The sequence below is a fragment of the Phyllosticta capitalensis genome (genome assembly GCF_038381095.1).
Source record: "Phyllosticta capitalensis strain CBS 128856 chromosome Unknown BKA78scaffold_3, whole genome shotgun sequence".
NCBI lineage: Eukaryota > Fungi > Ascomycota > Dothideomycetes > Botryosphaeriales > Phyllostictaceae > Phyllosticta > Phyllosticta capitalensis.
Window position 1 is genome coordinate 497079 of NW_027117441.1, and position 27725 is coordinate 524803.

General features: G+C 55.9%; 9 protein-coding genes across 9 annotated transcripts; 5 read left to right on the forward strand and 4 right to left on the reverse strand.

Annotated features, from left to right (window-relative positions):
* Window positions 1-780: 780 nt before the first annotated feature.
* On the forward strand, window positions 781-1680 carry BKA78DRAFT_93527 (uncharacterized protein). The gene is made up of 2 exons (XM_066894000.1): window positions 781-1027; window positions 1085-1680. The coding sequence occupies exons 1-2, from the start codon at window positions 864-866 to the stop codon at window positions 1629-1631; spliced, it is 711 nt and encodes a 236-aa protein (XP_066746221.1). The 5' UTR covers window positions 781-863; the 3' UTR covers window positions 1632-1680.
* A 2930-nt stretch (window positions 1681-4610) lies between these two features.
* On the reverse strand, window positions 4611-6511 carry BKA78DRAFT_330294 (uncharacterized protein; the record flags this gene model as incomplete). Its single annotated transcript, XM_066889759.1, has 3 exons — window positions 4611-4750; window positions 4847-6062; window positions 6122-6511. 3 exons carry the CDS (start codon window positions 6509-6511, stop codon window positions 4611-4613), a joined length of 1746 nt encoding a protein of 581 aa, XP_066746222.1.
* Window positions 6512-7101: 590 nt separating this feature from the next.
* Window positions 7102-11992, forward strand: BKA78DRAFT_93572 (uncharacterized protein). The gene is made up of 3 exons (XM_066894002.1): window positions 7102-7629; window positions 7689-8987; window positions 9035-11992. Exons 1-3 carry the CDS (start codon window positions 7245-7247, stop codon window positions 11686-11688), a joined length of 4338 nt encoding a protein of 1445 aa, XP_066746223.1. The 5' UTR covers window positions 7102-7244; the 3' UTR covers window positions 11689-11992.
* Window positions 11993-12720, forward strand: BKA78DRAFT_93573 (uncharacterized protein). The gene has a single exon (XM_066894003.1). The coding sequence runs from the start codon at window positions 12297-12299 to the stop codon at window positions 12681-12683; it is 387 nt and encodes a 128-aa protein (XP_066746224.1). The 5' UTR covers window positions 11993-12296; the 3' UTR covers window positions 12684-12720.
* Window positions 12721-14037: 1317 nt separating this feature from the next.
* BKA78DRAFT_248098 (putative succinate:fumarate antiporter) lies at window positions 14038-15648 on the forward strand (the record flags this gene model as incomplete). Its single annotated transcript, XM_066884353.1, has 6 exons — window positions 14038-14101; window positions 14161-14208; window positions 14272-14321; window positions 14517-14712; window positions 14867-15305; window positions 15483-15648. 6 exons carry the CDS (start codon window positions 14038-14040, stop codon window positions 15646-15648), a joined length of 963 nt encoding a protein of 320 aa, XP_066746225.1.
* Window positions 15649-16380: 732 nt separating this feature from the next.
* BKA78DRAFT_330297 (uncharacterized protein) lies at window positions 16381-17616 on the reverse strand (the record flags this gene model as incomplete). Its single annotated transcript, XM_066889760.1, has 4 exons — window positions 16381-16494; window positions 16585-16842; window positions 16960-17540; window positions 17598-17616. 4 exons carry the CDS (start codon window positions 17614-17616, stop codon window positions 16381-16383), a joined length of 972 nt encoding a protein of 323 aa, XP_066746226.1.
* Window positions 17617-17855: 239 nt separating this feature from the next.
* Window positions 17856-18900, reverse strand: BKA78DRAFT_308182 (uncharacterized protein). Its single transcript, XM_066887915.1, has 2 exons — window positions 18259-18900; window positions 17856-18207 (listed from the first exon to the last, which is right to left on the reverse strand). The coding sequence occupies exons 1-2, from the start codon at window positions 18792-18794 to the stop codon at window positions 18201-18203; spliced, it is 543 nt and encodes a 180-aa protein (XP_066746227.1). The 5' UTR covers window positions 18795-18900; the 3' UTR covers window positions 17856-18200.
* A 1756-nt stretch (window positions 18901-20656) lies between these two features.
* BKA78DRAFT_308186 (uncharacterized protein) lies at window positions 20657-21287 on the forward strand. The gene has a single exon (XM_066887916.1). The coding sequence runs from the start codon at window positions 21041-21043 to the stop codon at window positions 21275-21277; it is 237 nt and encodes a 78-aa protein (XP_066746228.1). The 5' UTR covers window positions 20657-21040; the 3' UTR covers window positions 21278-21287.
* A 2205-nt stretch (window positions 21288-23492) lies between these two features.
* BKA78DRAFT_308190 (uncharacterized protein) lies at window positions 23493-27725 on the reverse strand. Its single transcript, XM_066887917.1, has 2 exons — window positions 24537-27725; window positions 23493-24489 (listed from the first exon to the last, which is right to left on the reverse strand). The coding sequence occupies exons 1-2, from the start codon at window positions 27712-27714 to the stop codon at window positions 23693-23695; spliced, it is 3975 nt and encodes a 1324-aa protein (XP_066746229.1). The 5' UTR covers window positions 27715-27725; the 3' UTR covers window positions 23493-23692.

The following is a 27725-nucleotide window of genomic DNA, read 5'->3' on the forward strand; positions in this document are numbered from 1 at the left end:
TGCTCTCACGTTGGGCCGAGGACGTTGTGCAACACCAATACCTGCTGCTGCGTACGTACTCCTACAACGTGCCCAGTCCAGGACGACTACCACCACCACCGGCACACCGGCAGCGGACCATGGCCGAGCAGAGAGGAGGCTGTGCCCGGGTTGCTGGCCAAGCCTGATTTCGCAACCGCCGACGACGAACAGAGCACGACGACGGCGACGACGACAGTGGCGACGGGGACATGATGACTGTTCAAAGGAGCTCCGAGCTAGCTGGCTGTAAGGAGTGAAGCAGTCGTCGTGGGCTCGACGCAGCCAAGCTCAAAACAGCAAGGCAACGGGGGGCCACGCTGACAGCCACTAGCGTTCCTGGAATGCCGTCGCTCGCGGGCTGGCCAGAACGGGCCGGACGTACAATCAGGTCATGTACAGAACGGACGTATGGGTTTCACATGTCTGCTCGGCCATGACAGAAGGGTAGGTGGGATGCTGATTCTTTGCTACTCCTACAAGCATTTGTGGTGGTGGACCAAAAGCACGGGGATTGGCTGTGTGGCCTTGCCAACCGGCCCGGTGTTTGGAAAACCAGAGTTGTACAGCACGCACATTCCTAAGCGTTCCCCCTTGAAATTTTACAATGGCGTTTCATGTGCGGGCCGTTCTGGCTGGCTGGATGGTTGGCTGGTTGGCTGTGTAGTGGCTAGGTGAGTGCAATACTTGGACAAGGCCGAACGCAAACATGGTGTGGATTGAGCTGGATCGAGCAATCTGGGCCTTGACCTTCGCCCTATGCTGGACAGCGCTTGGAATGTTTCAGGCTTGGTCGGTAGCATCTCCTATTACCCATCTTGGTTCGACTGGTCAGCTTAAAGTACATGACCATCCTTGGTCTATCTTGCATTTTCTCTCTTCTTTTTCCTACCCTACTCCCAAAGAAAGAAAGGAAAAAAGTTGAAAAAACATCTCCAAAAACCGCACAAGATTTCTGGACCGTCGAACACTACATCTACTACTCAGCCCTATCAAACACCCGAGCAGCGTAGGTGCCTGTCAAGTCCATCGACAGCTCCCGTGCTGATGCGCTGTGCTGTATCAGGCTTGTTTCCAGCTTCCACACCAAGCCCAAAACACCATCGACCCCACGACGCGCGCTCGCGGCCGTGGCCTTCTCAACTCTCTTTCCCCTCCCCAAGGCAGGTCCTCAAGGAGCCGGCATGTGTTACAATATCTTCCAGCACAGTTGCGGGACACGCATCCGCCGGCAGTCGCTGTCATGCTCATGCGGAACCAACGGCGGCGACCGCGAATGCAGCCTGCGCTGCGGGACATGCAGCCAGTGCGGCGGAGGGCACCACCACGCTTCCGGTGCTCTGACGCCCATGACGCGAATCACGACGACGACGGCCGCACCTGCGACTGAAACATCAAAGCTGCCGTCGGACCCTGACGACCTCGCTGGTGGTGCTGCGTCTGACACTGCCGGATCCGCCTCGACCACCGCGACGACCAGCCCTACCGCGACCTCGCCCACCGCCGAGGCGGCGGCCGGGATGTCCAAGCTCTTGCGCGTAGCAGCGGGTGTAGCGGCGGCGCCAGGGGCCGCAAAGGTCAGGAGCGCTGATGCTCGGTACAGCTATCCCTGAGGGACGCTGCTGTGCTGTGCGTGCTGTGCGAGCTGTCCGCTGGCTGTACCATGGAGGAGCTGGTCCCTTCTCCTTGCTACCACGCCCTTCCATTCCTTTCACATCCGCATCTTGAGCATGCTCGAGGTTTCTTTCGATTCTCTTTCCACCTCTTCTAGAAAGAATTCTGGTCCGTTCTGTTTGTCGTGTTTCCCCCTTTTACTCCACCACTTGTCCAACTCATTTTTCTCCTTCCCCACCACTGGTTGGCCACGACAGTCAGAAAGAGTACGAGCACGAGTTCCGAGCATGAGTATCACGTTTTTCACGTCTTTACGAAATTTCCCTTTCGCACTCAATCCTCGCGGCCTTTCCTGGAGCAAACGTGCCTGGAATGGTCTGCCAGGAGGCGCGCTGTTTGGCCGCATCGGTCACGGAGAAGCCGGCAAACTGCAAGAGACGGGACAGCTGGGCGAAGAGGATGAAGATGGCGGGTAGATACCAGATTGCTCAAGCAACGGCCCGGCGACGAGAAGAAAGAGACGGGGAGGCAGCCCTCCCTGTCGTTGTCAGATGAGAAAGAATGCACAAAACCACTTGTCCATTATCGAACGAATGTTTGTTGCTCCTCTAAATCAAGGCGATTGAGTCCATGCTACGCTCATGCACTGCGGAATCGCTCCTCTCCTCTTTCCCCCGGCGTCACTCCAGTACTCCCCTCACCTTCGTGCTCGACCCTGCCCTGCCCACCTCTTCCCTTCCCACCTCCCTCCCCAACCCCCTCTCTCCACATCACCATCATCATCCTCCCCAATGACGACCCCCAACGCCATGACACCCAGCCTTACGTTACGCCCGAGACGGCCCCAGCTGGACCCTGGCGACGCCTCCCTCCGCGCCTGTTGCGCCTCTTGCGCCTCTGACGCCCCCATCGCCACCACCAGCGACAACACCGCCGCCAGCTCCCACATGCACGCGCGCCCTCCCACGCCCTAGCAACGCCCAAGCCGTCTGTAGCAGCCCGTAGCAGCCCCGAAAAGCCCCGAAAAGCCCCGAAAAGCCTCGAAAAACCTCGAAAAGCCATAGGAAGCCATGGAAGCCATGGGAGGAGCTGCGCCCGCCCGCCCGCCCGCCAGCCAGCCACTGCCGTCAAGCATAGCGCCCCTGTTGCGCCGCCAGGGCGACCGTCCTGTGCCGTACTGAAGGTTTGGGGTGCGGTGGCGCGCGGCGCGTGGGGACGGATGATGAGAGATGAGAGGGGAGGGAAGTGGGGCGGAGCGGAGGAGGGGAGAGGTGCGTTGGTTTTGCCTGGTTGGCGAGGTGAGATGACTAGGTACCTAGGTGGTGCCTCTGAGACTGCAATTGTATTTGGTGATTCCTGCCATTTGTGCGGCAGGCCGGCTGGATGGCTGGATGGCGGGGTGGTTTGTTGAGTTGCTCTATACATGTAGCGAGGGGATAGTCAGGGGGACGAGATGGCATGGAGAGTGCACGAAGCAAGAGGAGAGAGGCGAGTACATACATGACCCGGCAAGAGGTCAAGGTATGTTGATGCCAAAGATGCACACGGCTCTCCGGTTCCAAGAGACACACACACAGCAGAACGACCAAGAGATCAAAAAGTAGCAAAAGCCCCCGCCACCATCACCTTCTCCTCCTCGCGGTGAGTCAGTCAGCAGCGGACGAACCTCGCAGCAATAATGCAGACACATATTCGACAGCCAGCCAGCAGCTTGTTGCCACTCGACTCTTCAAGGAGACGACGACGTGTGGAGCATGCCTCAGTCTCTATCCAGACCACCACACACATGGCATCCAAAGCCCCCCCCCAAGGGTCTGTTGTTCTGTTCCACTCAGACCTCGGACGAATTTCAGAACCGTTGCCATGGAATAGAGCTTTGAAAGGGAGCTGGCAACCTACACAGTGGATTCCTCCCAAATTCCCAATTTCGAACTATCTGTAATGAGCCTTTTTTTACTTTTGACTGTGCTGGGTCGGTTGCATACACGTAGTCGCAGTGACTATTTTTTTTTCTGTTGTCTCAACAGTACAATTTCAGACCAAAAGCTACCAATATATGCACATTGAAGGACAGCCAGCCAGCCAGCGCGAGGCAAAGCAAACTGACGGAGCCGTCGGCGAGGAGCGTGCAGAGAAGGAAGACATGGACAAAGAGGGGAAAAAATCGACCATCAGAACCCAGAAGCAAAGGAAGAAAAAAGAACGAAAACGCGATGACCAAAAACCTTCAAAAATACTGGAATTCCCACACGCTCAAACGCCCCATCAAAACTGTCCTCTGCCTGTCAATCGATGAATACGCGGCCGCCGCACGAAGTCAGTTGTCCGTCAGTTGCTATCCGATACACACACGGCGGCAGTTGTCGATTTGGTATAATTACGTGAAGCAAGAAAGTAATCCAACGCGAGCGAGCCAACCGACGCCAACACCGGGAAGGAGGAAAAACAAATGTTCGGATTCAAGAAATAAACCTACCCGGTCAGCGACGGAAAGTGGACAAAGTCGATCGGCAATAATCCAAGTCTCCCCGCCTCCAGACAGCTTCTTTATTACAGCGCTCACACGCCTGCTGGCTCAAAGATCCAAGAAATATCTGTCGTCCGGCAGCGCGAATGTAGCGATAATGTGAAAGCGAACCGGTCGAATCAGCCCCACATTGAAGATGGCAAGGCTGACAGAATGACGTACGTCGTGGTGCGATCGGTGGTAGCGCGCATGCATGCCAGACACACACACCTCATCAAGCGAATAATGGACTCGGCGCCGCGTTTCAAAAGCGAGGGCCTCGCAAGCAAGCGGATCATGGTCGACGAACCGCCAAGGCCCGCCGGCGCGCGTCTGACAGTCAGACACTCGGGGTTCATGCGAAACGCCATCTCGAAACGCGGGCTCGGGCATCTACTCCTCCTTCCTACGTGCTTTTGTTTCATTGTGCGCGTCGTTCGTTCTTTCAGTGTCGTTTACGTCGTTGCTTTGCTTACCGGCGCCGTCTCCGCCTCAGCTCCCACGCACCAGCTGCGTCGTCGTCGTCGTCTTCCTCTTCCGTCCGGCTGTCGTCGTCACCCTCCCTTCTGCTTTCGAATCCCCAGTCCAATGGCCCCTCGACGTCAAGCTCATCTATCGTGCTCACCTTGGCGAGAGTAGGCCCCGTCTGCGCTATGCCATCTTTTGGTGGCGCAGGCGCCGATGCAGATTCACCGTCTTCGCCGGTACTGCTGTCGTCGGATTGCAAGCCTAGCTCACCCAAAAAGAAGCGACCAAGATAGAGGACTGCGTCAAGAATTTCCTTGCCCGTGGGAACAATGTGTTCCTTGGGCAGAAGAAAGCCGTAGCTCCCCGTGTCACGCAGCTTGATCTGGTAGCTGTAGCGCACGCCGAGCTCGTGGTAAAAGTAGTCGAGCGCGGCGCCGCCGCCCGTTTCGATTCGCGGCAACACCGTTGGCGCGCCGTTTGGCGTCGTCGCCGCGACGACGTTGCCCCGGCATGCCGACTCGGACTTGTACACGTGCCCTGTCTTGCTGATGCGGATGGCCTTGGCGAGCCCCATGCCTACTTCCTCTAGGTTCTCCAGAGTCGGCGGCAGCGCGTCACACGAGTAGCTGTACGGATACAGCACCTGTTGCGAGTACGAGTGCAGATCCAGGAACGCGACAAACTCTACATTGTTGTTTGTGGTTTGATTCCTGGCCCACTCGGCGAATTGCTTTGACTCGACGCCTTCGAAAGGCGTCTCCCCAGCATAAGACTCGGAGCATGGATTTCCGCGCGTAGCATCCGCATCCCAGTGAAATGGATAGGTGCGATCAAGATCGATTCCGCGGCAGAAGCGAAGAGACGTGGTTTGGCGGTTCTTCCTCCAAAGACGGTCCGTCTCCCAGGTGTAGACGTAGCCATCGGGATTCAGCGTCGGGACAAAGACCCAGTCGTAAGCTTCGAGAAGGGCAGTCGTCAGGGACGACTTGCCGTAGCTGGTGATTAGACTGTAGGCCAGATAGTTGACGGTGGTGGTGCTGATCCATTCTCGAGCGTGGATGCCGCCGGAGACGAGAATGGTCTTGCGCGGGGCCGCATTGGTAGAGGAGTCCTTGTTGTTGGTGGTGGGGTGGACACCGACGCGCAGCGCTGGGATTTCACGACCCTCGTAGGTGGTGCCAATGTTGATGAGGCGAACGTGGGTGGTGAAGAGCGATTCCATGAGCTTCATCCAAGGGGTGATGACGGATAGAGGCTGGTAGTCGCGGAAAAAGAGATTGGTCTGGGCATTCTGGCTGGAACGGACCTCGTGGGAAAATGGCTCGCGCGATGGGATGGCGGAAGGGTCGGTTGCAGGGTACGAGTCGTAGATTGCTTGGGCGAGGTCGTGGTCGCGCATCAACGGCGCGTGCGCTTCCTGGAGAGAGGGCGGGAGGAGTCCGAGCAACGAAGGCACCTGAAGAATTCCGACGATAAGCAAACGCGCAACTGGCGGATGCGGAGCGGGGAACTCACAACGTCCTTGGCGACGCGAATATCAACCCAGTTGTCATTGAACTCCCAGACATCGAGGAACAAGGTCGCCGAGGCATCAGCAAGCTTCCGGGCCTCGTACTCGGTCGTCAGGTTGAATCTAAGCACCATGTCGTCGCCATAGCGCGCCAGAACCTTGGGCGGCGGGGCGACTCGACCCTTTGACGGGGCGGATGGGGTACCAGTGTTGAGATGCTCCGAGGTTCGCCAGAGCGATTGGATGACGAAATCGGATAGTTTTCGCCATGGCGGACGGGCATCGCGGGCAGGAGATGGCGAGTATGAATAGCGATCATAATGTTGAGGGCTGGCAAAGACGACCGAGGGCAAAGCGAGAGCGAGGGCGAGGGCTGCGCATGTGGTGACACGCATGTTGAAGACGACGACGTGGTCGACATGCGGGACCTGAGGTTAGCGGTAGGGTGTTGTTGGGTCGTCGAACGGGATGGATGGAGCTCTGACTGATACAGAGCCAGAGCCAGCGCCAGGAAGAGGCCGGGGGGGCCAAGCACCACCAAGGCACTCGAGGAGTACCTAGGACTGATGTGGTGTTCGGATGCACCGCTGCCCGAGTGAAGGACTAGGTAAGCGGATGCTGATGCTGATGAATTGTGATTATGTCGTTACGTACATACCATTTCTTCCCTAACCTAACACTTGCTGCTACCTGAACCTGAACCTGAACCCCCCCCTCCCGCTCCTCGACCCGCGCTGCTGCTACTGCTACTGCTGCTGAACAACACCTTACCTCACCACCACCACCACCTCCGCCCTTCTCTCCCTCTATCGCCGTCGCTCGTTAGCAGCCTCAGTCTCTAGGAACAGCGTGCCGTCCCTGCTCCGGTCCTGGTTCTGGCCCCCCCTGAAGCGCTGGCCGCGTTGCATCACCGACTCAGCACTCAGCCTTACGGGGCCCACAGGTCGGATTGACAGATCCCAATTCGCACGCGGTCCCCTGGTTTCCCATCCACCATCCCAGACCTTCCGACTTCTCTTCGAACCTCCGCCTGCTCCTACGACACGACTCCGCCTCCGCACACGTCGTGCTACCGTGCCAATGCCGCCGACCTGACCCTGCCAGTCCCCATTCTCTGCCGCCGTCGCCATGCCGCTGCGAGGCCTACGCCCGGGCAAGAGCGAAAAGGACCTCAAGCGCCGCAGTACCCTCGACCCAGCTTCTCTCCTCAAGCGCGGAGACCCCGCCTCGCGCACCCACTCGGCCGAAAACCTGCCCTCTTCTGATCGTGGCATCAAGTCCAGCGATGGCATCCGCCCTGCTCTCCAGCCGCGCCCTTCGCTGCCTGAGGGCGACGTCCATCGCCCCATTTCGCCGCCCGTCCAGGAACACAACTCCATGACGCGCCGCTTTAGCATGCTGAGGTCTCGCCATGCTTCGGATCCGCAATTGCGCCAAAAGGCCAGAGACCACAAGGCGCCAACACCAGCTACCGATGTGCCTCCGGTTCCCCCGGTTCCCCCGTTGCCAGCAGGTATGACACTGAACTTGCTCCTACTGGTCACAAACATGCTGACACTCCCTCCCCAACAGCTCCGGCAATCATCACCACCGCCCCGACCGTTGACATGACCCCTGATCCTCCTCCCAAGAAGAAGAACAAATTTCCCACCTTCAAATCCCGCCTGTCCACCTTCGACGTCATACCTGGCACATCTCCAAGAAAGTCGCTGGAGCGCAAACGCAGCGCCGAGTTTGCACGTCGCGAAGCGCAGCAAGGAAGAACCAGCCACGAGGATCCGCGAAGGCTGTCAACATCAAAAGCTCGGGAAGCTCCCGCCACAAATGGCGACGACGCACATGCTGGAAAAACGGCGTCTGCTGGCAGGCTGTCGGATTCGTCGCGTTCTGACGGGAGCTACGGAGACCATGGCCCATTTGGATTTGGAAAAAGACCACAGCTGACCTCTACGTCGAGCATCTTCAGGATACCAAGGAGAAATAAGGACAACCGCAAGTCTCTTTTTCCGCTGCCTGTAAAGATTCCCGCGCCGCCCGAGTTTCCGGACACTGCCCCCGCAACTCCGCGCGCATCCACAAGCGGTGCAAGCTTTCGATCTCCGCACCATTCCCCCAACGGGACCTACAGCCCTCCATTGACCGCTGTGCATCGCTCCAATACCGATGGTAGTGCCCATCCTGGCCAATCTCCTTCGCACTCTGCACTCGCATCTGTCGTCAACGCCAGCGAGCAGACGCTGAATCGCAATGATTCGACCACGTCAGCGCGCTCGGCCAGGTCGTCACCCTCTTTGGCTCCACCTGCGCGACTGAACCGCCGGGGCCGTTCCTCAACAATGGGGTCGCTAGGAGGTAAGTCTGACGAGGACGACTCTCCCACGCCGCCATTTGGCCAGACCGGACGGAGTTCTACTTCAACCACGGGGCGCACCAGTTTTAGCAACCTCTTCACTCTTGGCAAACTCCGTCACAACACCGAACCACACTCACCACGCCATGGATCACCAGGTCATCACGGTCCTTCCGGAAGAGGCTCTCATTCCACGTCGCTCAACATTAGCCGGGAGACTTTGGAAATTCCGCCGCGCGAGGAAGGCGAAGCGCCCGGAAGATATCTCGAACGCCTCGAACAACGAATAGATCGCAGCTTGATTGCTGCCGTCATGGCCCAGAGCGGAGACGAATTTTCATCTGCGGTTTTGCGTAGCTACATGCGCCGGTTCATGTTCTTCGGCGATCCCATCGATATGGCGTTGAGGAAACTTCTGATGGAAGTGACGCTGCCAAAGGAAACACAGCAAATAGACAGGGTGCTTCAAGGGTTCGCTGACAGATATCACGAATGCAATCCGGGCATCTTCGTCTCGCCGGGTAAGCCTACTCATTGGCTCAGGACTAACGAAGCTGACTTTGCGCAGAGGAAGCATATTTCATTTCATTTTCAATCGTTCTCCTCAACTCGGATTTTTTCAACCCGAACAATAAGCGCAAGATGCAAAAGCCGGACTACATTAAGAATTGCAACGGTACAAACGCTTCCGAGGTTAACGAGGACGTTCTCGCCACGATATACGACAACATTGTTTATACCCAATTCATTCACATCGACGACGAGGTCGACCTGCGGAGCCTGGCAACAAGGCGGAACAAGAAGAACCTCATCAAGCATGCGGTGCAAGATCCGGTGAAGAAGGCTCAGAAGGAGCCTATTGACCCGTACACGCTCATCTTTGAAAACAAGCTTGACGTGCTGCGACCACCGATCAAGGACGTCATGCAGTTTGAGGATCCTTATTGCTATCGAGGAACGGCCCAAACTTTGGACCTCAAGGCGCTTCACAGGACATTTGCGAGGTACGGAGTCATTCAGATAATGTCGGCACGCTCACGGCCCGATGCATTCATGTCACCGACGACGATTGAAAACCCAGACGGAGCTCAGGCTGGCGTTGTAGAGATGCCGGTGACCAAGGTAGGCATTTTGTGGCGAAAGGATACAAAGAGGAGAGCGGCAAGATCACCTTGGCAAGAGTGGGGAGCTATTCTTACAAGATCGGGCCTATCGTTCTTCAAAAACGCAGCATGGGCAAAAAGCTTGATTCAACAGCACGAGACGCACGAGCAAAAGAGCCAAGGTGGCGCTCCTGTCATCTTCAAACCCCCAGTGACCGAGTTCAAGGCCGACTATGCCATTACCATGGACCAGTGCGTGGCTGCTCTGGACACCAGCTATAAGAAGCACAAGCATGCTTTCGCCATCTTTGCAAAAGGCGGGGCAGAGGAAGTCTTCTTGGCTGATAACGAGGCTGACATGAATGACTGGCTCGCAAAGCTGAACTACACGGCAGCATTTGAAACTGCAGGAATACGGCCTCGAGTGTTGGCTGGCAGCAATTACGAGGGCCAAAGGGCCCGAGCAATCCGGTCATCTCACTCGTCAATAGGCCTGCAAACGCCTTCCGGAGAAGTCATGATCGCCCGTGGGAAGATAGATAATCAGCTCGCCCAAGAGATTGCCAAAGCGCGGAGAACCAACATCCAACGCAAGGTTGAGGAGACTGAGGACAGGCTCCAAGTTGCTGTCAAGCAGCTTGACAGCCGGCTCCGAGATGCGCGGCACTTGCAGGTCATGGCGCCAATTCAGCCAAGGACAAGAGAGCACGTCATGCACGCGGCTGGCAGGATGGCAGCGAAGCTGAAATGGATCCGCATCGAGATTTGCCGCATGAAGGCTCACCGGGACATTTTGATCATGGATCTGGATGAAGAGAAGAGAGCTGCCGGTGAAGCCCCCACACAAGAGGCTCCTACCTCCGCAGCACCAACCTCTTCTGGCTCGTCACCAACAATTCAGGCTCCAAGTCCGAGGCCAACGCCCATACAAACCGGGCTCAAGCGGCTGAGCTCACGAGCAAGCGCCTCGACAACTAGGCCCATTTCACCTTCGCACTTGCGTCCTGGTACTGCAGAATCGGAGCAGAACGATGATGATGTCTTCACCACGCCACCAGAGACATCCCAGAACAGTCCAGGTCTGCCACAGATTGGGTGGGGAATCCCGTCCATCAATCTCGACGTGCCATCTGACAACCAGACAAACGGCCTCGAGCACCGGCCGTCTGTCTCTACGATTGGCGATGGTGAGCGATCAGAGCTTTCATCAGACACGGGTTCGCGGACCCGTCGCCCTAGCACCTCTGAGGCCGAAAAACCAGGCTTGGACGGCGCTCGACCTTCGACTCCCAATCCCAATGCCGAAACTCCCCAGAGACCCACAACTGCAGGCACCCCCGAGTCTCGCAACAAGGTGCGGCGATCGCTCCACCGTACGCTTCGCGATACGCACAGCAGCACCAACACTCCCGGCCACCGCCGTTCAGGCAAAGGCAAAGACTCTTCCTCCACCATCATGTCCGACGACGCCTCGGCCACCTCTCCCACCTCTCCCGAAGTCCTTCCTCGCACACACCACTCCTTCACCGTTCACGGCAAGAAAGCCTCTGTTGTTACTTTTGGCGCGGAATGGCAGAATCTTTCTGCCGAAGAACGCCTCAAGCTGCGAAAAGCTACCCTCGACGACAGCAATATGAGTGGCGGTAGCGGACGGACCTCTGGCCCCGAAGGCCGGAGCGGAAGCAGCGGGACGGGTTTCCGCCAGCGCGCTGCCAGCACCAACTCAGCCGCCGACACGATCCGCAATCAACTTGTCCGTGAGCGCAGTCGCAGCGAGACAATGGCCGAAGCCGATGCGGTCGCTGCTGGCGTTGGTCTCAAGCCCTTGCCTTCGGACATTAAATGGAACGAGGACGCAGTGTCGAAAGGCATGACGGACTCGGGCATGGGTGGCAGCGAGGGTCTTGGTGGCGAAGAAGAAGGTCTGAGTCCAACAGCAACTGCGGACTCGGCCAAGGCGCGGAAAAATCGCGAGTCGGAGTGGGAGCGGGCAATTGAGGCCAGTGGAGACGAGGACGAAGACGAAGACTGCGGCAGGCCTGGGTGCCACGGACCAAAACCAGAACAAAATCAGCAGCAGAGCCCGGCGCCTCAGGTCGTTCTTGCTGGCGAGGCGTAGCGTGTCAACATGGTCGTGCTGGGGGTCCCGGCTCTGGGTAGGATCACTTTTCTGGTCAGATTCTTCCTTTTGTGACTTTTGGGGGAATCTTTTTCACGGCAGGCGTTTTGAGTTTCTTATTCTCGTCGTTTTCCATTCCCCATAGTCGCTCATCTCTGCAGCCTAGCTTTCCTTTTGTAGCTTTCTTCGGCTCTCACTTTCCGCAATCATCGCTTTCTTCTGTCGTCGGGGTGGTTGGACCGGGATGGACTGGACTGGTTGGGGTGGAACTTGATTGAATTGGGGCGCGTGCTCTTCTCTATGTCTCTTTTTTATTCCGCGCAAGGGTCCAGTCAGGGCGGCTATCTGGAAGCATTGCTGGGTTTGTTGTCGGCTGGTTGGTCGTGGGTCAAGATACCTGGGAAGCGAGCGCGTGATTGGTGGATCGGGGTTCAGGCTTTCTTCGGACGATGGATTGGGGAGCTTTGCAAGGAGTAGTTTAGGCCAGGCAGGCGGTGACGAGCTGCTTTCGACTGCCACTCTTTGTTTTTTCTCTACTTCTCTCTCCCTCTCCAAATTACCTACAGCTGCTATACGTTTTATACCTACCTCTTTTTAACTTTTTGGGGATGGAGTCTTGCTTCTCTCTCCTTTCTTCCTTGCTCATGGGTGCCTTTTTTTCTGTTCTTCTCGTAAGGCCGCTGGAGGTGCTTGGGGCTGCTTGTGTATGTATACGGGTGTGTGGCGCGATAATACCCCAACGATTTGATTTTGACTTGGACCTGCTGGTTGCACAAGAAGTAATGATGCACGGCGGCCGGCTCTTTGCCGCGCCCCGTCGGGAGCTTTCGGGCGGATGGAAGATGCGGGGCACCCACCTGCAACCTCAGATCCGGGGACAGCGTCTGTGCGCTTGTTGCTCTTCCTTCACAGACGTCATCTTCACATGCCATGGGCACCTCACCTCTCTCGACATTCCACATCAGCTTTGTTTCTGGCTCAACGTTTCTCTATAGTTGTCGCGTGAGGCCGGCCTGTTGCGTTTGGTTTTGCAAAAACCCCCATTTGCAAAGCCGCTGGTTTCGCGACTCTAGAGCTGGCCCGGCAGAAGCCATGGATGGCTTTTCGGGAAGACGGACGGGGCCGGCAGTAGCGCTTCCTTTGGTTCAGGCTGCCTCTGTCTGGGGTACCGTACTGGACTTGTCGTCGGCCAAACAATGTGTGACTGACTGGCAGGCTGTGGGGACCAAGGACCTGATGTGATGGATGCGATTGACATCCGTTCGTCCTTGATGACTCGATGCTCATTGCCAGATGAGCTGCTGCTTGGGAGCGATGCGAAGAGGTAGTATTGGAATGCGCTGGACGAGCTGGGCTTACGACTGAACTGCTGCTCTTTCTCTTTGCTCATGCATCAACTCACTCACCGCAGCGACCATACATCGCACCCGCACCCCACAGGTGTATCAGGTTAGACTCATCTTTTCTTGGCCCTGGGAGTATCCCACTCGCAGAGCCAGGACCACGCCCATCCCGGCCAACACGCGCGCGTGCGTCCACATACATGCTCGCCGAGGCCGACCGAGGCTCTTGTTCGTCCCCTCCAACCTACCTTACCCGACCAGGACCCAACCTGACCAGCCATGAAGCGGCGCCGCCGCCCCCATTGGCGCGTTCGGTCTAAGGGTAAGGTTTGAAAGAGGACCTTGGGACCTGGATGGCTCATCAGAGCCTTGTCGCATGCGCATGCGCGCGCGCGCGCCCCCAGTCGGCCGGCCGGCTACTCCCTCAGCCCAGCCTGGCTAGGGTTCTCGGCTTGCTTTCCATGGCATGGTTTCGAGGGGCTGAGTTACTGGCTTCCTTTTTCTTTGCTTCTCTCTACTCTTTTCGTTTTGTTGTTTTGCAATCATTCTCCTTCCAAATCTTCAGATTACGTCGAGAAGTTGTCCTCGTCGCGTCGCGGGTTAGAGACGACACGGCTAAGACCAAAAGTATACCGCTACCGTTGCCCCACGTTGGCTGGTACCTTTGCCGTGCCGGAGCTTGAGCGAGCTTGTGATCCTACGCGCGAAGCGACCTGCCGGCCTGCCTGCTTGCTTGCCTTTCTGGCTACCGGCCCAAGGAAAGGACACGAAAGAGAGAACCTCGAATTCGCATATTCGCCTTTGAATCGCCAGAGCTTCGCCAACTTTCACGCCGTGTCTGGCGCATAACCTTTCTCCCTGAGAACGTCGAGCGCGTCCACGTACCCAGTATCCGAGGCTAGCTAGCTAGCAACGAAGCGAAAACCTCACCCATTCACTCGCTTACCACGCGTGGAGCAAGAAGGAAAGAGCAGTGTCGCCCCAAACAAGACGCGCGTTGGCAGCCATGTCGGCCAAGAACGTCAACGGGCCCAACGGCAAGAAGCCGTCGGCGGCGACCAACTTGATTGGTATGCCTCTGTATTCGGAACAAGGCGCCGAGTGACGGAAGCGCTGATAATGGACACAGCGGGCGGCGGCGCGGGCATGATGGAGGCGCTTGCTTGCCATCCTTTGGGTACGTAAGAGAGGTGTTTAGCGGGGTGGGTTGAGGCATGGACGCGAACTGACGACGCAACAGACACGATCAAAGTGCGCATGCAACTTTCGAGAAGAGGGAGGGCGCCAGGGGTAAGTGGACCGTTTCTTTACAACCCCTTTTCATCAAGCGAAGCAGAGAAGAGCAACATGGCAAAAGTCCCAAAACAACGCGCCAGAAAAACTCCCCTTGACAGCTCCGGTCTCCTTGACTCCTTGGCCCTCAGACTCCACAACAAGATAATCCTCCAGAAACCAAAGGACTTGCTCGCTGACGCTCCCAGCCAGACCAAACCCCGCGGCTTCCTGCGCACCGGCGCCGAAATCGTCAAGCGCGAGACGCCCCTGGGCCTGTACAAGGGCCTCGGCGCCGTGCTGACGGGCATCGTCCCCAAAATGGCCATCCGCTTCACCAGCTACGAGTGGTACAAGCAGCTGCTCGCGAGCAAGGACGGCACCGTATCCGGGCAGGCGACGTTTATAGGTACGTTTTCATGTGTTGCCCACTGCTGCCGCTGTAAACCAAGGGGCAAGGACGTGAAGCGGAAAACGCGAAAAGGGAATACTGGGAGGAAAGAAAGGAAGAAGAGCAGAGAACAGGAGAGCCAGAGCGTCACTAACACACACACTCCCAACAGCGGGCCTCTCGGCGGGCGTAACCGAAGCCGTCGCCGTCGTGACGCCCATGGAAGTCGTCAAGATCCGCCTGCAAGCACAGCACCACAGCATGGCGGACCCGCTCGACATACCCAAGTACCGCAACGCGGCGCACGCGCTGTACACGGTGGTGCGCGAGGAAGGCCTCGCGGCCCTGTACCGCGGCGTCTCGCTGACGGCGCTGCGCCAGGGCTCCAACCAGGCTGTCAACTTCACCGCCTACTCCGAGTTCCGCGCCGCGCTGCAGGGCTGGCAGGGCAAGACGGACCTGCCGGGCTGGCAGACGGCGACCATTGGCTTGGTCAGCGGTGCCATGGGTCCGCTCAGCAATGCCCCCATTGATACCATCAAGACGCGCCTGCAGAAGACGCCGGCCGAGGAGGGCGAGACGGCCCTGGGCCGCATCATGAAGATTGGTCGGTACGTAGATGCGTTTGTCTCTTTGCCCCCCCGTCCAAGCGCAAAACTCGACGTCTGGGATCTGATATCGCAATATTTTCTTCTTTCTTTCTCCCTCAATCCCTATTACTCTTCAACCCACCACTACTACTACCACCAACCACCACGACAACGCCAAAAAGTTAACGCCGCACGCAGGGACATGTGGAAGCAAGAAGGGACGCGCTCCTTCTACAAGGGCATCACGCCGCGCATCATGCGCGTCGCGCCGGGCCAGGCCGTCACGTTTACCGTCTACGAGTACCTCAAGAACATTCTCGAGCGCGGCCGCGACTACATCCCCGGCGGCAGCTATGAGGAGTAGTAGCAGCAGAAGCAGCAGCGACGATGGTGATGATGACGACGAGTGGAGAGACAGCCGACGATGGGAGGTGGGATAGTAATGGGGTGAGAAGGATAGGGACAAGGGAGAGGAATAGTGTCTGTTTTTGTGATTCGTTGGTAGCTTTTGCATTGATTGGCCAGCCGATAGCTGGCGGGGGAGAGGGGGGGCAAGATTGGTTGGTATGCGCTGGTTTAGTGGCATACATCGCGGAGCAGTAGTACAAGTACAGCATCATGCCATTGCATTCAGAGACAGAGGAAGAAGAGGAGATGGAAGGGTCGGGCTTTTGAGTTTGTCGTTGCCGCATTTCGTTCATGTGTAGATAAGGAGACATTTCTTCGCCGTTCGTGGGATATGGCGCATGTGCCTTTTTTTTCTTCGCTTGCTTGCGTCTATGTGTTTCGCTGGATCAATCCGTGTCAAATCGTCCCATCTCTTGCTATCTCTCTCGCGCCATCATCGATCACATGGAGCCCTTACTCCCTGTCTGAACGCATTTCAGCGTCCCAATGTCCGCCCGCAGACCAGGCCCTTTCCTGTTTGTCCGTCCAAATGTCCGCGTGTGCGAACACACACCACGGCCATCTGCCGGCAGTTGCTGCCTCCATTCGCAGTGCACATAAACAGAGAGGAAAGATGACGCAGCGCTCCGCCGAGCTACCGCTGCCAAAATTCCACTCACCCACTTGGGTACGGCGAAGAGTTGGAAATCTAGCGCCTGCCCGGCCGCTTGGGCTTGGCGAAGCCCGTCTTCTTCTCCTCCTTTGGCGCAAACTCCTCGTCGATGGCGTCGGGTCCAATGTCCTCGGGGCTGGAGAATTCAAGCTGGACGAGTTGAGGGTTAGCAATCGCACAAGACTGGAAAGATGGGTGTTGAAGTCAGGGGGCTAGAAGGACAGGGGGGACAGCACTCACCCGCTTGGCAATGGGCAACCCGGCCTCCTGCTCGGCAAGCAAGACGGCAAAGCCGCGCGACGCAGCATATACCATGCGTTCCTTGACCTTGGAGGTGCCGGGGCAGGTGTAGATGAAGAGGATGGGGTTGCCGTCGCTCGTGTGGCGGTAAAACGTGTAGCGCGGTTCGTCGTTTGCGATGGAAGTGGACAGGGAAGCGGCAGTGGCGCCGGCCGTTGAAGAGACGAGGATGATGGTTTCGGTTTGTACGTCGATTTTCTGGGGGACAAGCATGTTAGTGCTAGGAAAAGAGAGCAGCATCCCATGCCTGCGCGCACTGGTCTACGATCCCCTGGCGGACAAAGCCTTGGTAAGAAGTTGCGAGGGTTCACGTACCAATTGGACGAGGTTCTCCTCTCCCCCCTCTTTCAACCCCTTGAGCGCTTCCACTGCCCCCTCGCCGACGGACATACTCAAATGGCCGCTCGTCTGGACACGCCTTGCGCCCGTGCCGCCGCTCTCCTGCAGCTCGGCCTCCTTGATGCCCTGCAAGTCCTGCTCTTCCTGCGTCAGCGGCTGGTCGCCCGCGACATGCGCCTCATGGCGCGCCCACCCCTCGGCCGTCAGCTCGTTGGCGTCGGTAGCGAAGATGGACTCTTCGAACTTCTCGCCGCCCAGCTCGCGCACCAGCGTCAGCCGCGTGCTGGCAAACAGCATCTTCTGGCGCACCGGCGCCGTCTGCGGTACGTATGTCACGGCCACGAAGCGCGACGGCGAGCGCCGCAGCAATATGTACAGCGCCTCGTTGGGCTTGATGTGCGGCGCCAGCAGGGCCAGGTCGGCGTGGAAGTTGGAGGGCGATTGCGAGGGGATCGTCTCGAGCGGTACGAGCGACTCGTCGGTAATGGTTGCCAGCAGGAAGCGCGACGACTCATCGTTGACGAGGGAATTGAAGGCGCTGTGAAGCTCGGTCGAGACTGGGTCACAGTGGTTAGCTGGGGGCTGCGCCGATTTCTGGGTGATGCGAGACCAACCTGAAATTCCTGACTGCATGATGGAGGCTTTGTGAGATGCGGGAAGAAAGATTGACGAGAGAATCCCGGGTTGGGAGGTGGTTGTTTATGTACTGTACGGAGCTACGTCGTTGTTGTAGCTCCTGATGCCTGCGCCGCGGGGCGCCCCGCTGACGGCCGACGAGGGGCAGTCCACGAGTCAGCCTGACGCCACGACGCCACATTCGTAGACCTCACTCCTCCAACGACTTGCTTCTTTTCTGCCACTCCAACCAGCAGGCAACAGATTCATCACTTCTATACATGGTCGTCATCTTGCGGTAGTCTAATCTTTTATGGCTTGGTCATTGATCCTGTACAGGCTGCAGTTCAAGGCGCACTAGGTCCGAGTTTCCCAATTGTGCGGCCGCCCAACCTGTGCCCAGAGTGCCAAAAAGAGATGGAAAAGAAGGAATACAAAAACTCCAATAACTCCTTAGACATTACGCAAACATGGCCAAATCTCCCTTGTCCCAAAAAACCCGACGACGAAGACCCCGGCCATAAACTCCGTCTGTCCTCGAGACTTTCCTGTGAAGGGAAGACAAACAGCTCATCCTCCATTGGCGGAATGTGAGCCCATCATTAGACACTGCGAACTCATCAGCACCCCGTCATCATGTCAACTAACACCGAAACTTACCCCTTCATCCAAAACACCGTCAGGATGATATGGATGATGGTCGTGTTGAACAAGGCGAACCCGCCCTCGAGGGGCACGTCGCATCCTACGGAGGAAGCCGCGGCCACCAAGTTCATCAAGATTGCGACGGCGGACGTGCCGGTAAGGGTGATGCGGACGCGGGGTTCATCGGTGTCGTGGCGGTCGTCTTTGATCATCCACATGACGAGCTCCAGGCCGATCATCGCCAAGGACGTGAATCCCAAGACGAAGCGGAGTGTGTCGCGGCTGTTCTGTCGTCGCATCTTCTTTTCTTGGTCCGAGAGCCCAGAAGGCGTGGGCTCGGGGCGCGGAGGTGTTTCTTTTTCGCTAGGATGCTCGACTTCGAGGAGGCCGAGGCCGCCCTTTTCCGGATCGCGCTCTTCGGTCATCGTGCTGTAAGACATCTTGGTGTAAGTCTCTGGCAAGGTGGTGCTGTACTGTCGACGCTGCTCTGTGTTGAATTCAGTGTGGCCTACTCGCTTCCAATTCTTGCTTCCATGGTTCACTACAGTCATGTGATGTGAGTCTGCCCTTTGATACGGCTCGACCTTGCGCCCTTTCCCCTTTACTTCTATCCCTAGTCACCCATACACATCTTACGTAGCATTTATGAAAATCTGGGTTTTTATTTCTTGAATTCATCTTGATCTTCCCGCTAAATCTTAATAACCATCAAAAATGTCCGCTCAAGACACCTCCGCCGCCTGGCCTGTCGCTGATGCCTCACTCTCCCAGGAGAGTCTTGACCTTATCCAGTAGTACTCCAACTTTAGGCCGCTGAATAAGTGGGTCTTGTGCGCGTAGTATTCCAAATGAACTGGCTCTGACTATGTGCGTAGGGGTGCCAACAAGGCGGCGAAGACTCTCAACTGCGGTATTGCGGAGAACATTGTCCTGGCCGCAGACACCTTGCTGCTCGCCATCCCACTGCACCTTCCTCTCCTCTGTAAGGCAAAGAATGTTCCCTGCGTTTATATCGCCAGTGAGATGGCGCTTAGCCAAGCTTACGGTGTGAGCAGGGCTGTTCTTACTAGGAGGGCGAGTGGTAGCCGTTTAGGGGGACAAATGTTGAACATACCCAAATTGGAGTACGTGAGTCTTGTCTTTGAATTCCCGTAACGAAGAACCCTATGCTCCATCAATTCCCGTCCCATGTCGCCTGGATGCATCTCCAGATCCTGTGACTTCTGATACACGTCACATGGCTGCCATTTCAACCAGATTGTCCTCGCCGCTCTCCGCTATAAAAGCAACGTCCCTATCGCTCTTCAGCCCCCTCATCCGCTGGCCTGGAGCACCCACTTGCTGGCATCACAAATTGTCCAACGATGCACTCTGTCCTGTGCTGTCCATTCCTTCTTCAACACCACTGCGTTTCCTTCTCCTCCTTGCAATCCAGCCCCTTCCACCATTTCCCTAAGTCCAAAACCCACATCATTCCCCAGCACCGCCATCCAACAGCAACGCTCCAAGTCCAAAACCGCCGTCCCCCGATACCTCCCCATGCGCTCGCACACCCGTCACGCCCGACCCCCCACCTCCAGTCACCCGTCTCCCAATGACTCCCTAGGCACCCGTGACCCCACAACCACGCACACACGACCACCGGCCGCCGATGTCGCAGCGTAGCCTGCTGTGCACTCCGCTGCACACTTAGTCATCCAGCCACTTCTTCCGTCTATGCGTCTCGCCTATAAATCGTTTAGTCGGCGGTCCCAACTCTTTCTGCATCGCCCCGTCGACCAGACTAGAAGGTCTGTTTTGTCCGACGCTGAGTGTCAACTCACTTGCTTCGCCTTTTCTTTCACTGCCTGCGGTGCGGTTTGCTTGCTTGGTTTGTTATGCGGCGAGGGGGGTGGAATGGGTTAGTAGGTGGTAGTGTGGTGGATGGTAGGTGTGGGGAGTGGTATGACATGATGGTAATGGAGCGAGTGAAGTGGGAAGATGGTGAGGTGCACCGTGGGAGGATGATGGTGATGTGGAAAGGGCATGGAGCTCTGAAAGGCTTGCAGACCTGGGAGCTCCAAGTATTGGAGGTGCGAGCACGCAGGAGCAGACAGGAAGACAAGTTCGTTTGGTGTCGCTTTTTTTTCGCCGTCCCACAAAGTAGAAGGTCTTCCACGTTATCGACTCAGCTTTAGATGCGCTGTTGTTGAGCAAAACAGACGTCCATGAGCAGGGAATTTATACCCCTGAGGAGCGCTCTCGCACTCTTAGTGCACCAATCGCCTGTCACGCAAGCAGTCACGCGGCGCCGACTCACTGCCACGTCTCCCGGTTGTGGACTCGTGGCGGCACGGGCTAGGCAGACACAGTGACTGCAGCTGCTGCTCTCAAGGTATAAAAGCCAGCGAGCCTGCCCATCCTTTCTACTCCATCGACATCCGTCTGGGTCGCGCTTCTGCGGCGAGAGCTGCGGAAACCGCTGTGAAAGCAGGGACACTGTGTCTTTTTGGGGCCCTTGAGTGAGCGAACGACTCTTGTTCTCTACAAATCCCGAGCTATGAATTGTTGGATCTTTCCTGTCGCCTTTAGACTGCGGCCAGAGCGACAGAAAAATTGAGAGTCGAGCGCTGCGGCATGGCTTTATGATGTTGGCAGCACCATCGTGGATCAAAGATGAAACTTGCACAGTTGGAGTACTGAAGGCTGCGAGCGGTCAAAACCTGTAGGGCGGTACCTTGGGAGCGAAAGAGAGCAGAAGAAGCAATCATGTGCACGACCAGCCAGAGGGAAAGTGTTTGGAGTCTCTGGAGCGGTTATGTCAAAGTCACAGCTCGATGATCTGACCAGAGACCGTAGGTACGGAGTATTTGTAGAGTTGGAGGGGCGCTCGATAGCTGTGATCCACGGCAATCACGAATTGTGGTCAGGGGGGGAGTCAGGAGACAAGATTCAGGGGTCACGCGCGAATTCTTGTTTTCTGCCTTGTCAATGCTGCAGCCGGCAACGCATTACAAAAGTCGTTCAGTTCTACGGTCTTGAGCTTCCTCCGTGAATGCTGTGGCTTAGAAATTCAGCATTCTCAATCGATGCCGCTGCCGGGCAGAATTGAGTGGTGACGAGATGCGAAGAGTTGGCGTCGGAGGACTGCCGATGGAAAATGACTTGGAAAACAAAGGGGCAGGCCAAGGCAAGTGTGGGTTTCCTTGCTCTGACAGACAAGAGAGAAGTGTGAAGTCTGAATCTGATATCTCCGAACTCCTTGTTAGTTTCAGTCTGCCGGGGCAGATGCAGCCGCTGAGCACTGTATTTACAGGGTGTAAGTTAGCTCAGAGGCTCGGAAAGCTTGTACGGGCTGCATATTGGGAGTCAGCAGACCTGCTTTCGAGTATCACGAGCAGCTTCCCTTTCCTTCCTTTAGCTTCTTCTGTGCGGCGGCGTTTGCTTGCTCTCGCCTGCCGCCAACGTTGTGGTGGGATACTACTGGACGTCAACATTATCAAATCGCGATGCTCTCGGCGCTCAAAAGCTGGTTTTTGCAAGTGATCTGGTCTAAGGAAGCAGGGAGCAAAGCATCCAGTGAAAATACAAGTCGACATCCCAGTTTGGGTGGTATTTGGAGCAAGGCAGCAGTGGGGCGTTTGTTCGCCAGCTCTCCATTCCCATGTCGCAGTGCGTTGCATTTGGCGGAAAGACTCCAAGAGAAGCTGCTTTTATAGATAAGGAGACATGATCGATGGTCCATGATATCTGCGCCAGCATCCGCGCTTGGAGTAAGGAGTCGGGGCTCAGGGGTCACACACGTCAAGATCGTACCCAAGGCGCTCATTCGTCGGAAGGTAGGCAGCTTGTGACTGTCGGATTCGCAAGATCGGCATTTGGGTTGATCAGTGCCTTTAAAAATAAGTCTTCCGCTCTACTGTCTTCTAGAATCATTAGTCTATCTACAGCACCTCAAGAAAAATGACACAGGCAACAAAGCCACTTCCTCTCTTGTCTTTTGTGTCGATCGAACATCGCTTTCTTGGTTTCCCTGCAGCATCCCAAAGGATTGTAGTTGCCAACGAACAACGGTGACGAGCTTCAAAACTCTCTGATAACGTCGTTTGCTTTTTGCCCTGAACAAGAAAGAAAAGGCGCCAGTGTGCCCAAGAAGAAATTCGAGCTAATCGCAATGGACGGGTCCACAATGCGCCAAAAAGAAGCGTAATTGTCCTCCTCTTTTTGAGCCAGAAAACATCTGGCAGGACGCATGACTAACTTTCCTGGAGAAGGAGAGAAAGCTGTTCAATCTCCGAGACAAAACAAGGTAAGTGACAAGGCAAAGGCATTACAAAAAGAGAACCTAGAAAAAGAACAAAACAAAAAACAAGCTGGCACTCGGACTCGAACCGGAACCTTAGAAGGTAATACAACCAACCAACGCCCTAGAATTCTCGAGGAGGCTCTAAGTCACTCAACCCGGCCGCAGCCCCAAGTTGTTGAAAGTGACTGTGCTTTTTGTAATTATAATCTTCATTCAATGGCAGCTTTGCTCTCTGCAGGCAGAAGCTTCACGTTTTCTCTAGTAGTTTGAGCGTCCAAAGTCACCCAAGAAGCACACAAAGAACTGCATCATCACCACTATCTCATCTTGCTTTCCTACATCAACTTCCTCTGGCAGAAAACACACCACCAAAGCAGGCACCCAATAGTGCGCGTGATCATGATACCTCCCCATGCACATGCACATGATTATGACACCTCCCTATGCACATGCATTTGATTATGACACCTCCCTGTGCGCGTGGTCATGATACCTCCCCATGCATATAAGCATGGTCATGACATCTTCCCGTGCGCGTAGTCACGATACCTCCCTGTGCACGTGTCTTTCCACATGGTCACATCACGAAGCCGCATGTCCACGGCACTTCCCATCCCATGTGAAAATGCAACCACGAATACTTGGTATAAATCGACCTTTGACCTGTCTTTTGTCTTGACAGATAGAACACGACACGACACTACACTACACTTTGTAGTGGCAGTCAAAGATACCTCCGCACTGCCCTCCCTCTGTTCTGGTTGAATGTTTTAGAAGGTGGTACTTATCCCATCGTCGACAAGATTCGTAAAGGAGACATGTGACACAGCGTTGTGTGACCGCGAAGGTCGACGATGACGAGGATGGCTGCTCAAGTCATCCCATGCATGGCTGGATTTGCAAAGGTGCCATGTGGCGTGGCATCACAAGACGACAGTGGTGGACACAGAACATGTGGACTGAGGGCATGGAGTAAGATATACATGTATTACAGGAAAACTCCGTAAAGAAATGCCTAAAAACGCCGGCCATTCCCTCTACCCAACCTACCTACAGGTATGTATGCCAATACCCAGAACAGAATGCCGAAACAAAAGTAGCACCAACCAAAAACGTCGACCATCCACAGCGAACCGCCAACCAGCGAGCGAGTCATCTAGCAGCCTATGGCCGCATGGCTTTGAGCGCAAAAGCAAACAGACTGTCCATCTGGACCCACTGTCGGCCGTTGCGGTCCAAGTAGCCCTTGACGACACCCCTCCACGTCTCAAATCTGTCCCGATTGACCTCCGCCAGGACAGCAACCTTCTCCTCGACCTCCTTGTCGATGCCCTTGCCCATGCCCCTGTCGCGCGTGATCGCCGCCTTGGCCTTGTCCACGTCAAACAGTGACGACAGGTACAGCAGCTGGTTGTACATTTGCTTCTCGGTGAATTCGTAGCTCATCCTGCCGCTGCAGCCGAGAGCGCGCCCGTAGGGACCCAAGCAGCGGTGGCCGTAGACGCTCATTTGGCGGGTGCGCGCACCGCAAGCCGGGTCGTCGCATACCAGCCATCCAGCGTAGTAGCGCGCCGTGTGCTGGCGGATTTGCGCTTCCAGCTGCGACGAGATGCTGAGCGTGCTGATGTTCTTGCCGCAAGATGCGTTGCGGCAGTGAATGCCGTCGTTGTTTACCATGTCCGAGTTGGTGACGAGGCCACGGAAAGCGCACTGATGCTTGCAGCTTGGGCAGCGAACGATCATGGGCTGAGAGTCTTTGAAGCGAACTTCGTCGGGGATTTGAGATTCGAGTGGGTGGATTTCGTTTTCGAGTGAGTTGGATGACGAGACTGTGCTGACGCGGTACTTGGATGTGTCGAGGCCCAGGCACTCTGCGAGGCGGGTCACGTTGGTGCCAGCGACTGGAGCGCAAAGACGCTCCACAGGGGGGAGAATTTGTTTGTGAAGGTAGTAGTCGATGTCTGTGTCTGTTAGTTGCTGGCCATGGGATTTGAGAGGCAAGACTTACCAGGCTTGAGACCCGAATCAGGCGTCAGGATTTCGTCCAAGGTGACGGCATTCTTCGCCGCCGTCTCGGCAGAACCACCGCTGTCTCCTGTAATGACAAAAGACATGACATCCTTGGCCCTCACCTGCTTGCCCTTTGCCAGCAGTTTAAGGGCTACTTGTACTGAGGGCATGCTGTTGCCATTCGGGTACTCCTGAGGATTCTTGCCAAGCTGCGTGAAGATGGTGTACTTTTGGACGGGAATCTTGAAATCCCTCATTCTCTGGGCGAGTCCCCGCAAATGTTCGTGGATCTTCTCGACGACAACCTCCGGATCCTCTCCAGAGAGGAGGAAGTTGAGGAGTTGTGATGAGGTCTCCTTTGAAAGAGCACAGTACTCCCTGCGTCTCATGTCTAGACCCTTGACTTCAAGCTTCTCCATCCACTTGCCGTCTTTCTCGATCATGTTGATGGCAGCATACTTCTTCTTTGCATGCAGAAGCAAGCGGCGGAAGACGTTGTCAATGTCAATCTCGAGCAGCTTGTAGCTGTCGTTGACTTCCCTCTTGAACTCGTTGCCACACTTGATGGCGTCTTGAATATTGTCCATGTTGGTGTTGATCATGACTGAGTCCGTGTCACCGTAAATGACGCGCAACATCTTGGTCTCTGCCATGTCCTTGGTGCGCCGGAGAATTTCACGACCCTTGTAGGTCGTGAGCATAGCGAGTGGTCGGGCATAGAATCGAGACTTTGTGTATCCAAGACATCCATACATCGAGTTGGCAGTCAGCTTGAGCGCCATTTGCTTGATATCCCATGTTGCAAGCTGGTCAGTAGTTGCGTCGCGATTCTTCATGAGCTTCTTGACTTCTCTTCTGCGATTGACAAGGGTCGCAATCAGCCTGGGCAAAATGCCTTGTTCCTGCGACGCAGACGGCACCTCTGGCACCTTTTCGTCCTCTTCGGAGAGTTCTGATCGCTCCACAGTGGTGAAGCAAATATTGAACTCTTGAATGATACTGGGGTATAGGGAGTTGAAGTCCATCACAAGGATGAAGCGGTCGTAGAGACCCTTTTCGGGCTCAAAGACAAGACCACCCTTGAACTTGTCCTTCTTCTTTGCGTCGGCGCCCTCCTCTGCTTCTGCAGCCTCGTCACCACGCTTGGGCTTGCCCTGAGTGTAATACTTGTCGGGGCAAATGTACTTCTTGTTGTGGAATTCGTGGAGCAAAATGAACTCGTTCCGTTCCGCCCTCGTTCCACTAAGCGTGCGGCCCCAAGAATTACCGGCCAAGTTGGTGAGGACTTTGGTGAGAGGCAGCATTTGGACCTTGAGGGCAATGGCTGCAATGAAGAAAGTATCGGCTTCGCAATGTCTCAAGTAGTTCATGAGACCTTCGCGTGTCCTTGCCCAAGTGTTCAGCGCAACCTCATTGTCGAGTTCCTGACGCCTGTCGCTTAGGACAAGCTCGCACATTTCGTTCAGGCTCCACGACTGACACTTGGTCATGAGTGATTTACCAAGGTCGTTGGCCAAGTCGCAAAGCAGACGACCAGTTGCAAGCTGCCTCTCGGCAAAGAAGCTTCCGCCGACCTTGGAAACGTTTTTGGGCCAGTCGCTTCGCCTGAGACGTCCGATCCTATGCCATCCAGGGGTCTTCTTTTCGCGCATACGGTTGAGAAGAATGCTGTAGTCCACGTCGTCTAGCCTGTGGCCCATCAAGACATCTGGATCATTCTTGCCGAGGATGGCCATGAACATGCTGAGGAGACCATGCTCATTGCGCTCCATCTTGACAGTTCCGCGGTATTTCTCGACCTCGAGCTTGAATCCAGCGGGGTACTCGCCGTTTGGTCGCATCACGGTAAAGGTTTTGCAGGGGAGCTTTTCCGGTGGGGTTGTGTCGGTGAGGGAGACGTTTTCGTAGACTCTTGCGCTGGCAATGAGAATCTCCTGCTTGTTGTCCTTGGCGTTGAAAGTCGTCCTCAGAGCGATGCTCATCAGTGTGAGCGGCGGAGCCTCCAGGTTATCAGTCTCGCCCAAAGGCGATATATTGTTGGGCTTTTCAACCTGGGCCTCGAGCTTGCACCAGGACGCGTTGGTTACTGCATTGAAGTCGGCGCCTTCAATCTTGAGCCAGCACGGCCCCATAATGTTCTTCCAAAGTACGAATTGTTCGAACAAGGCTGTGTTGGTACCGAAGACATGTGAAAAGGTCTCACCAGTGGTATGCGCAGGCAGCGTCGGCTTGTCGTACGGGTATAGAAGCTTCAGATATTCGGCTTCCTTTGGAATGTCGGGGAGCTCAAACGCATATTTTCTCGTGCAAGGTTTGATTTTATGCATCCCCACACGAGTCCTCGACATCAAGGCATCGACTTCCTCGTACACGTCTTGCATTCCCACCTCCTCGTCGGTGTCCTTTCCGTTCCGCTGGCGGTACTCTCGAGGGAGGAAAAAGAGCTTTCGGAGAATGTTGTCGATTTTGACAAAGCAACTCACAAAGCTGCCAGTGGTCTTGTCCTTGACTTTGCCAAAAAGACAGAGGCTGCCGTTGATTTCTGTGTAATCGATCCAGAAAAATCGCAGACTTCCATCCTGCTCCAACGCATGCTCAGGTTTGAGCTTGCCCACGTTGTGAGTGTTCTCTGGTGCTGGGCTGCTCAAGACATTGAGCTTGCTCGTAACGCTGTTCCAGGTCGATGCATCAATTCCATTCACTGGGGGTGGCCGGCTCGGAGATGAGCTGTCTGGGGTAGGGTACGCCTCTTTTTGCTTGATTTTTGGTGCAGGTCTGCTCCCCGCCATGTTGATACCAGCCGAGTTTACAGCTGCGTGGCCGACAGCCTGCTCAACCTCCATGAGATCGTCGTCATCCTCTTCCTCGGCCTTGACATTGACCTTGGAGAACTTCCGTTCCATGGCTTTTGTAACTGGCGATGAGGGAAGCGGCAAGTCGCTCATGGCAACATCGTCTTCGATCGTGGCCCCAAACTCGTCGTCCGAAACATTTGTAGCGGGTGGCGTGTCGGCGACTACAGACTGGTCTTCTGTGGGACGGGGTTTTGGCTTTGGGCGTCTGTTGTCGACTGGAGGGGAGAGAACGCGGGTTTTTCGTCGAGCTTCGCTTTTCACAGGCTTCATCCGGGGACGGCTGGGAACGTTGGTGTCTACTTCTCCGAGAAGGTCGGCCATGAAAGCCTCGT

Bases quoted from the DNA above. Each gene is read 5' to 3' on its own strand.
- BKA78DRAFT_93527 (XM_066894000.1), top strand. From the start codon at position 864: ATGACCATCCTTGGTCTATCTTGCATTTTCTCTCTTCTTTTTCCTACC. The intron at 1,028-1,084 runs GTAGGTGCCTGT...GTGCTGTATCAG, and splicing joins CTATCAAACACCCGAGCAGC to GCTTGTTTCCAGCTTCCACA.
- BKA78DRAFT_93572 (XM_066894002.1), top strand. From the start codon at position 7,245: ATGCCGCTGCGAGGCCTACGCCCGGGCAAGAGCGAAAAGGACCTCAAG. The intron at 7,630-7,688 runs GTATGACACTGA...CCTCCCCAACAG, and splicing joins GGTTCCCCCGTTGCCAGCAG to CTCCGGCAATCATCACCACC. The intron at 8,988-9,034 runs GTAAGCCTACTC...GACTTTGCGCAG, and splicing joins GGGCATCTTCGTCTCGCCGG to AGGAAGCATATTTCATTTCA.
- BKA78DRAFT_93573 (XM_066894003.1), top strand. From the start codon at position 12,297: ATGGAGTCTTGCTTCTCTCTCCTTTCTTCCTTGCTCATGGGTGCCTTT.
- BKA78DRAFT_308182 (XM_066887915.1), bottom strand. From the start codon at position 18,794: ATGACTGTAGTGAACCATGGAAGCAAGAATTGGAAGCGAGTAGGCCAC.
- BKA78DRAFT_308186 (XM_066887916.1), top strand. From the start codon at position 21,041: ATGTCAAAGTCACAGCTCGATGATCTGACCAGAGACCGTAGGTACGGA.
- BKA78DRAFT_308190 (XM_066887917.1), bottom strand. From the start codon at position 27,714: ATGGCCGACCTTCTCGGAGAAGTAGACACCAACGTTCCCAGCCGTCCC. The intron at 24,490-24,536 runs GTAAGTCTTGCC...TAACAGACACAG, and splicing joins TGATTCGGGTCTCAAGCCTG to ACATCGACTACTACCTTCAC.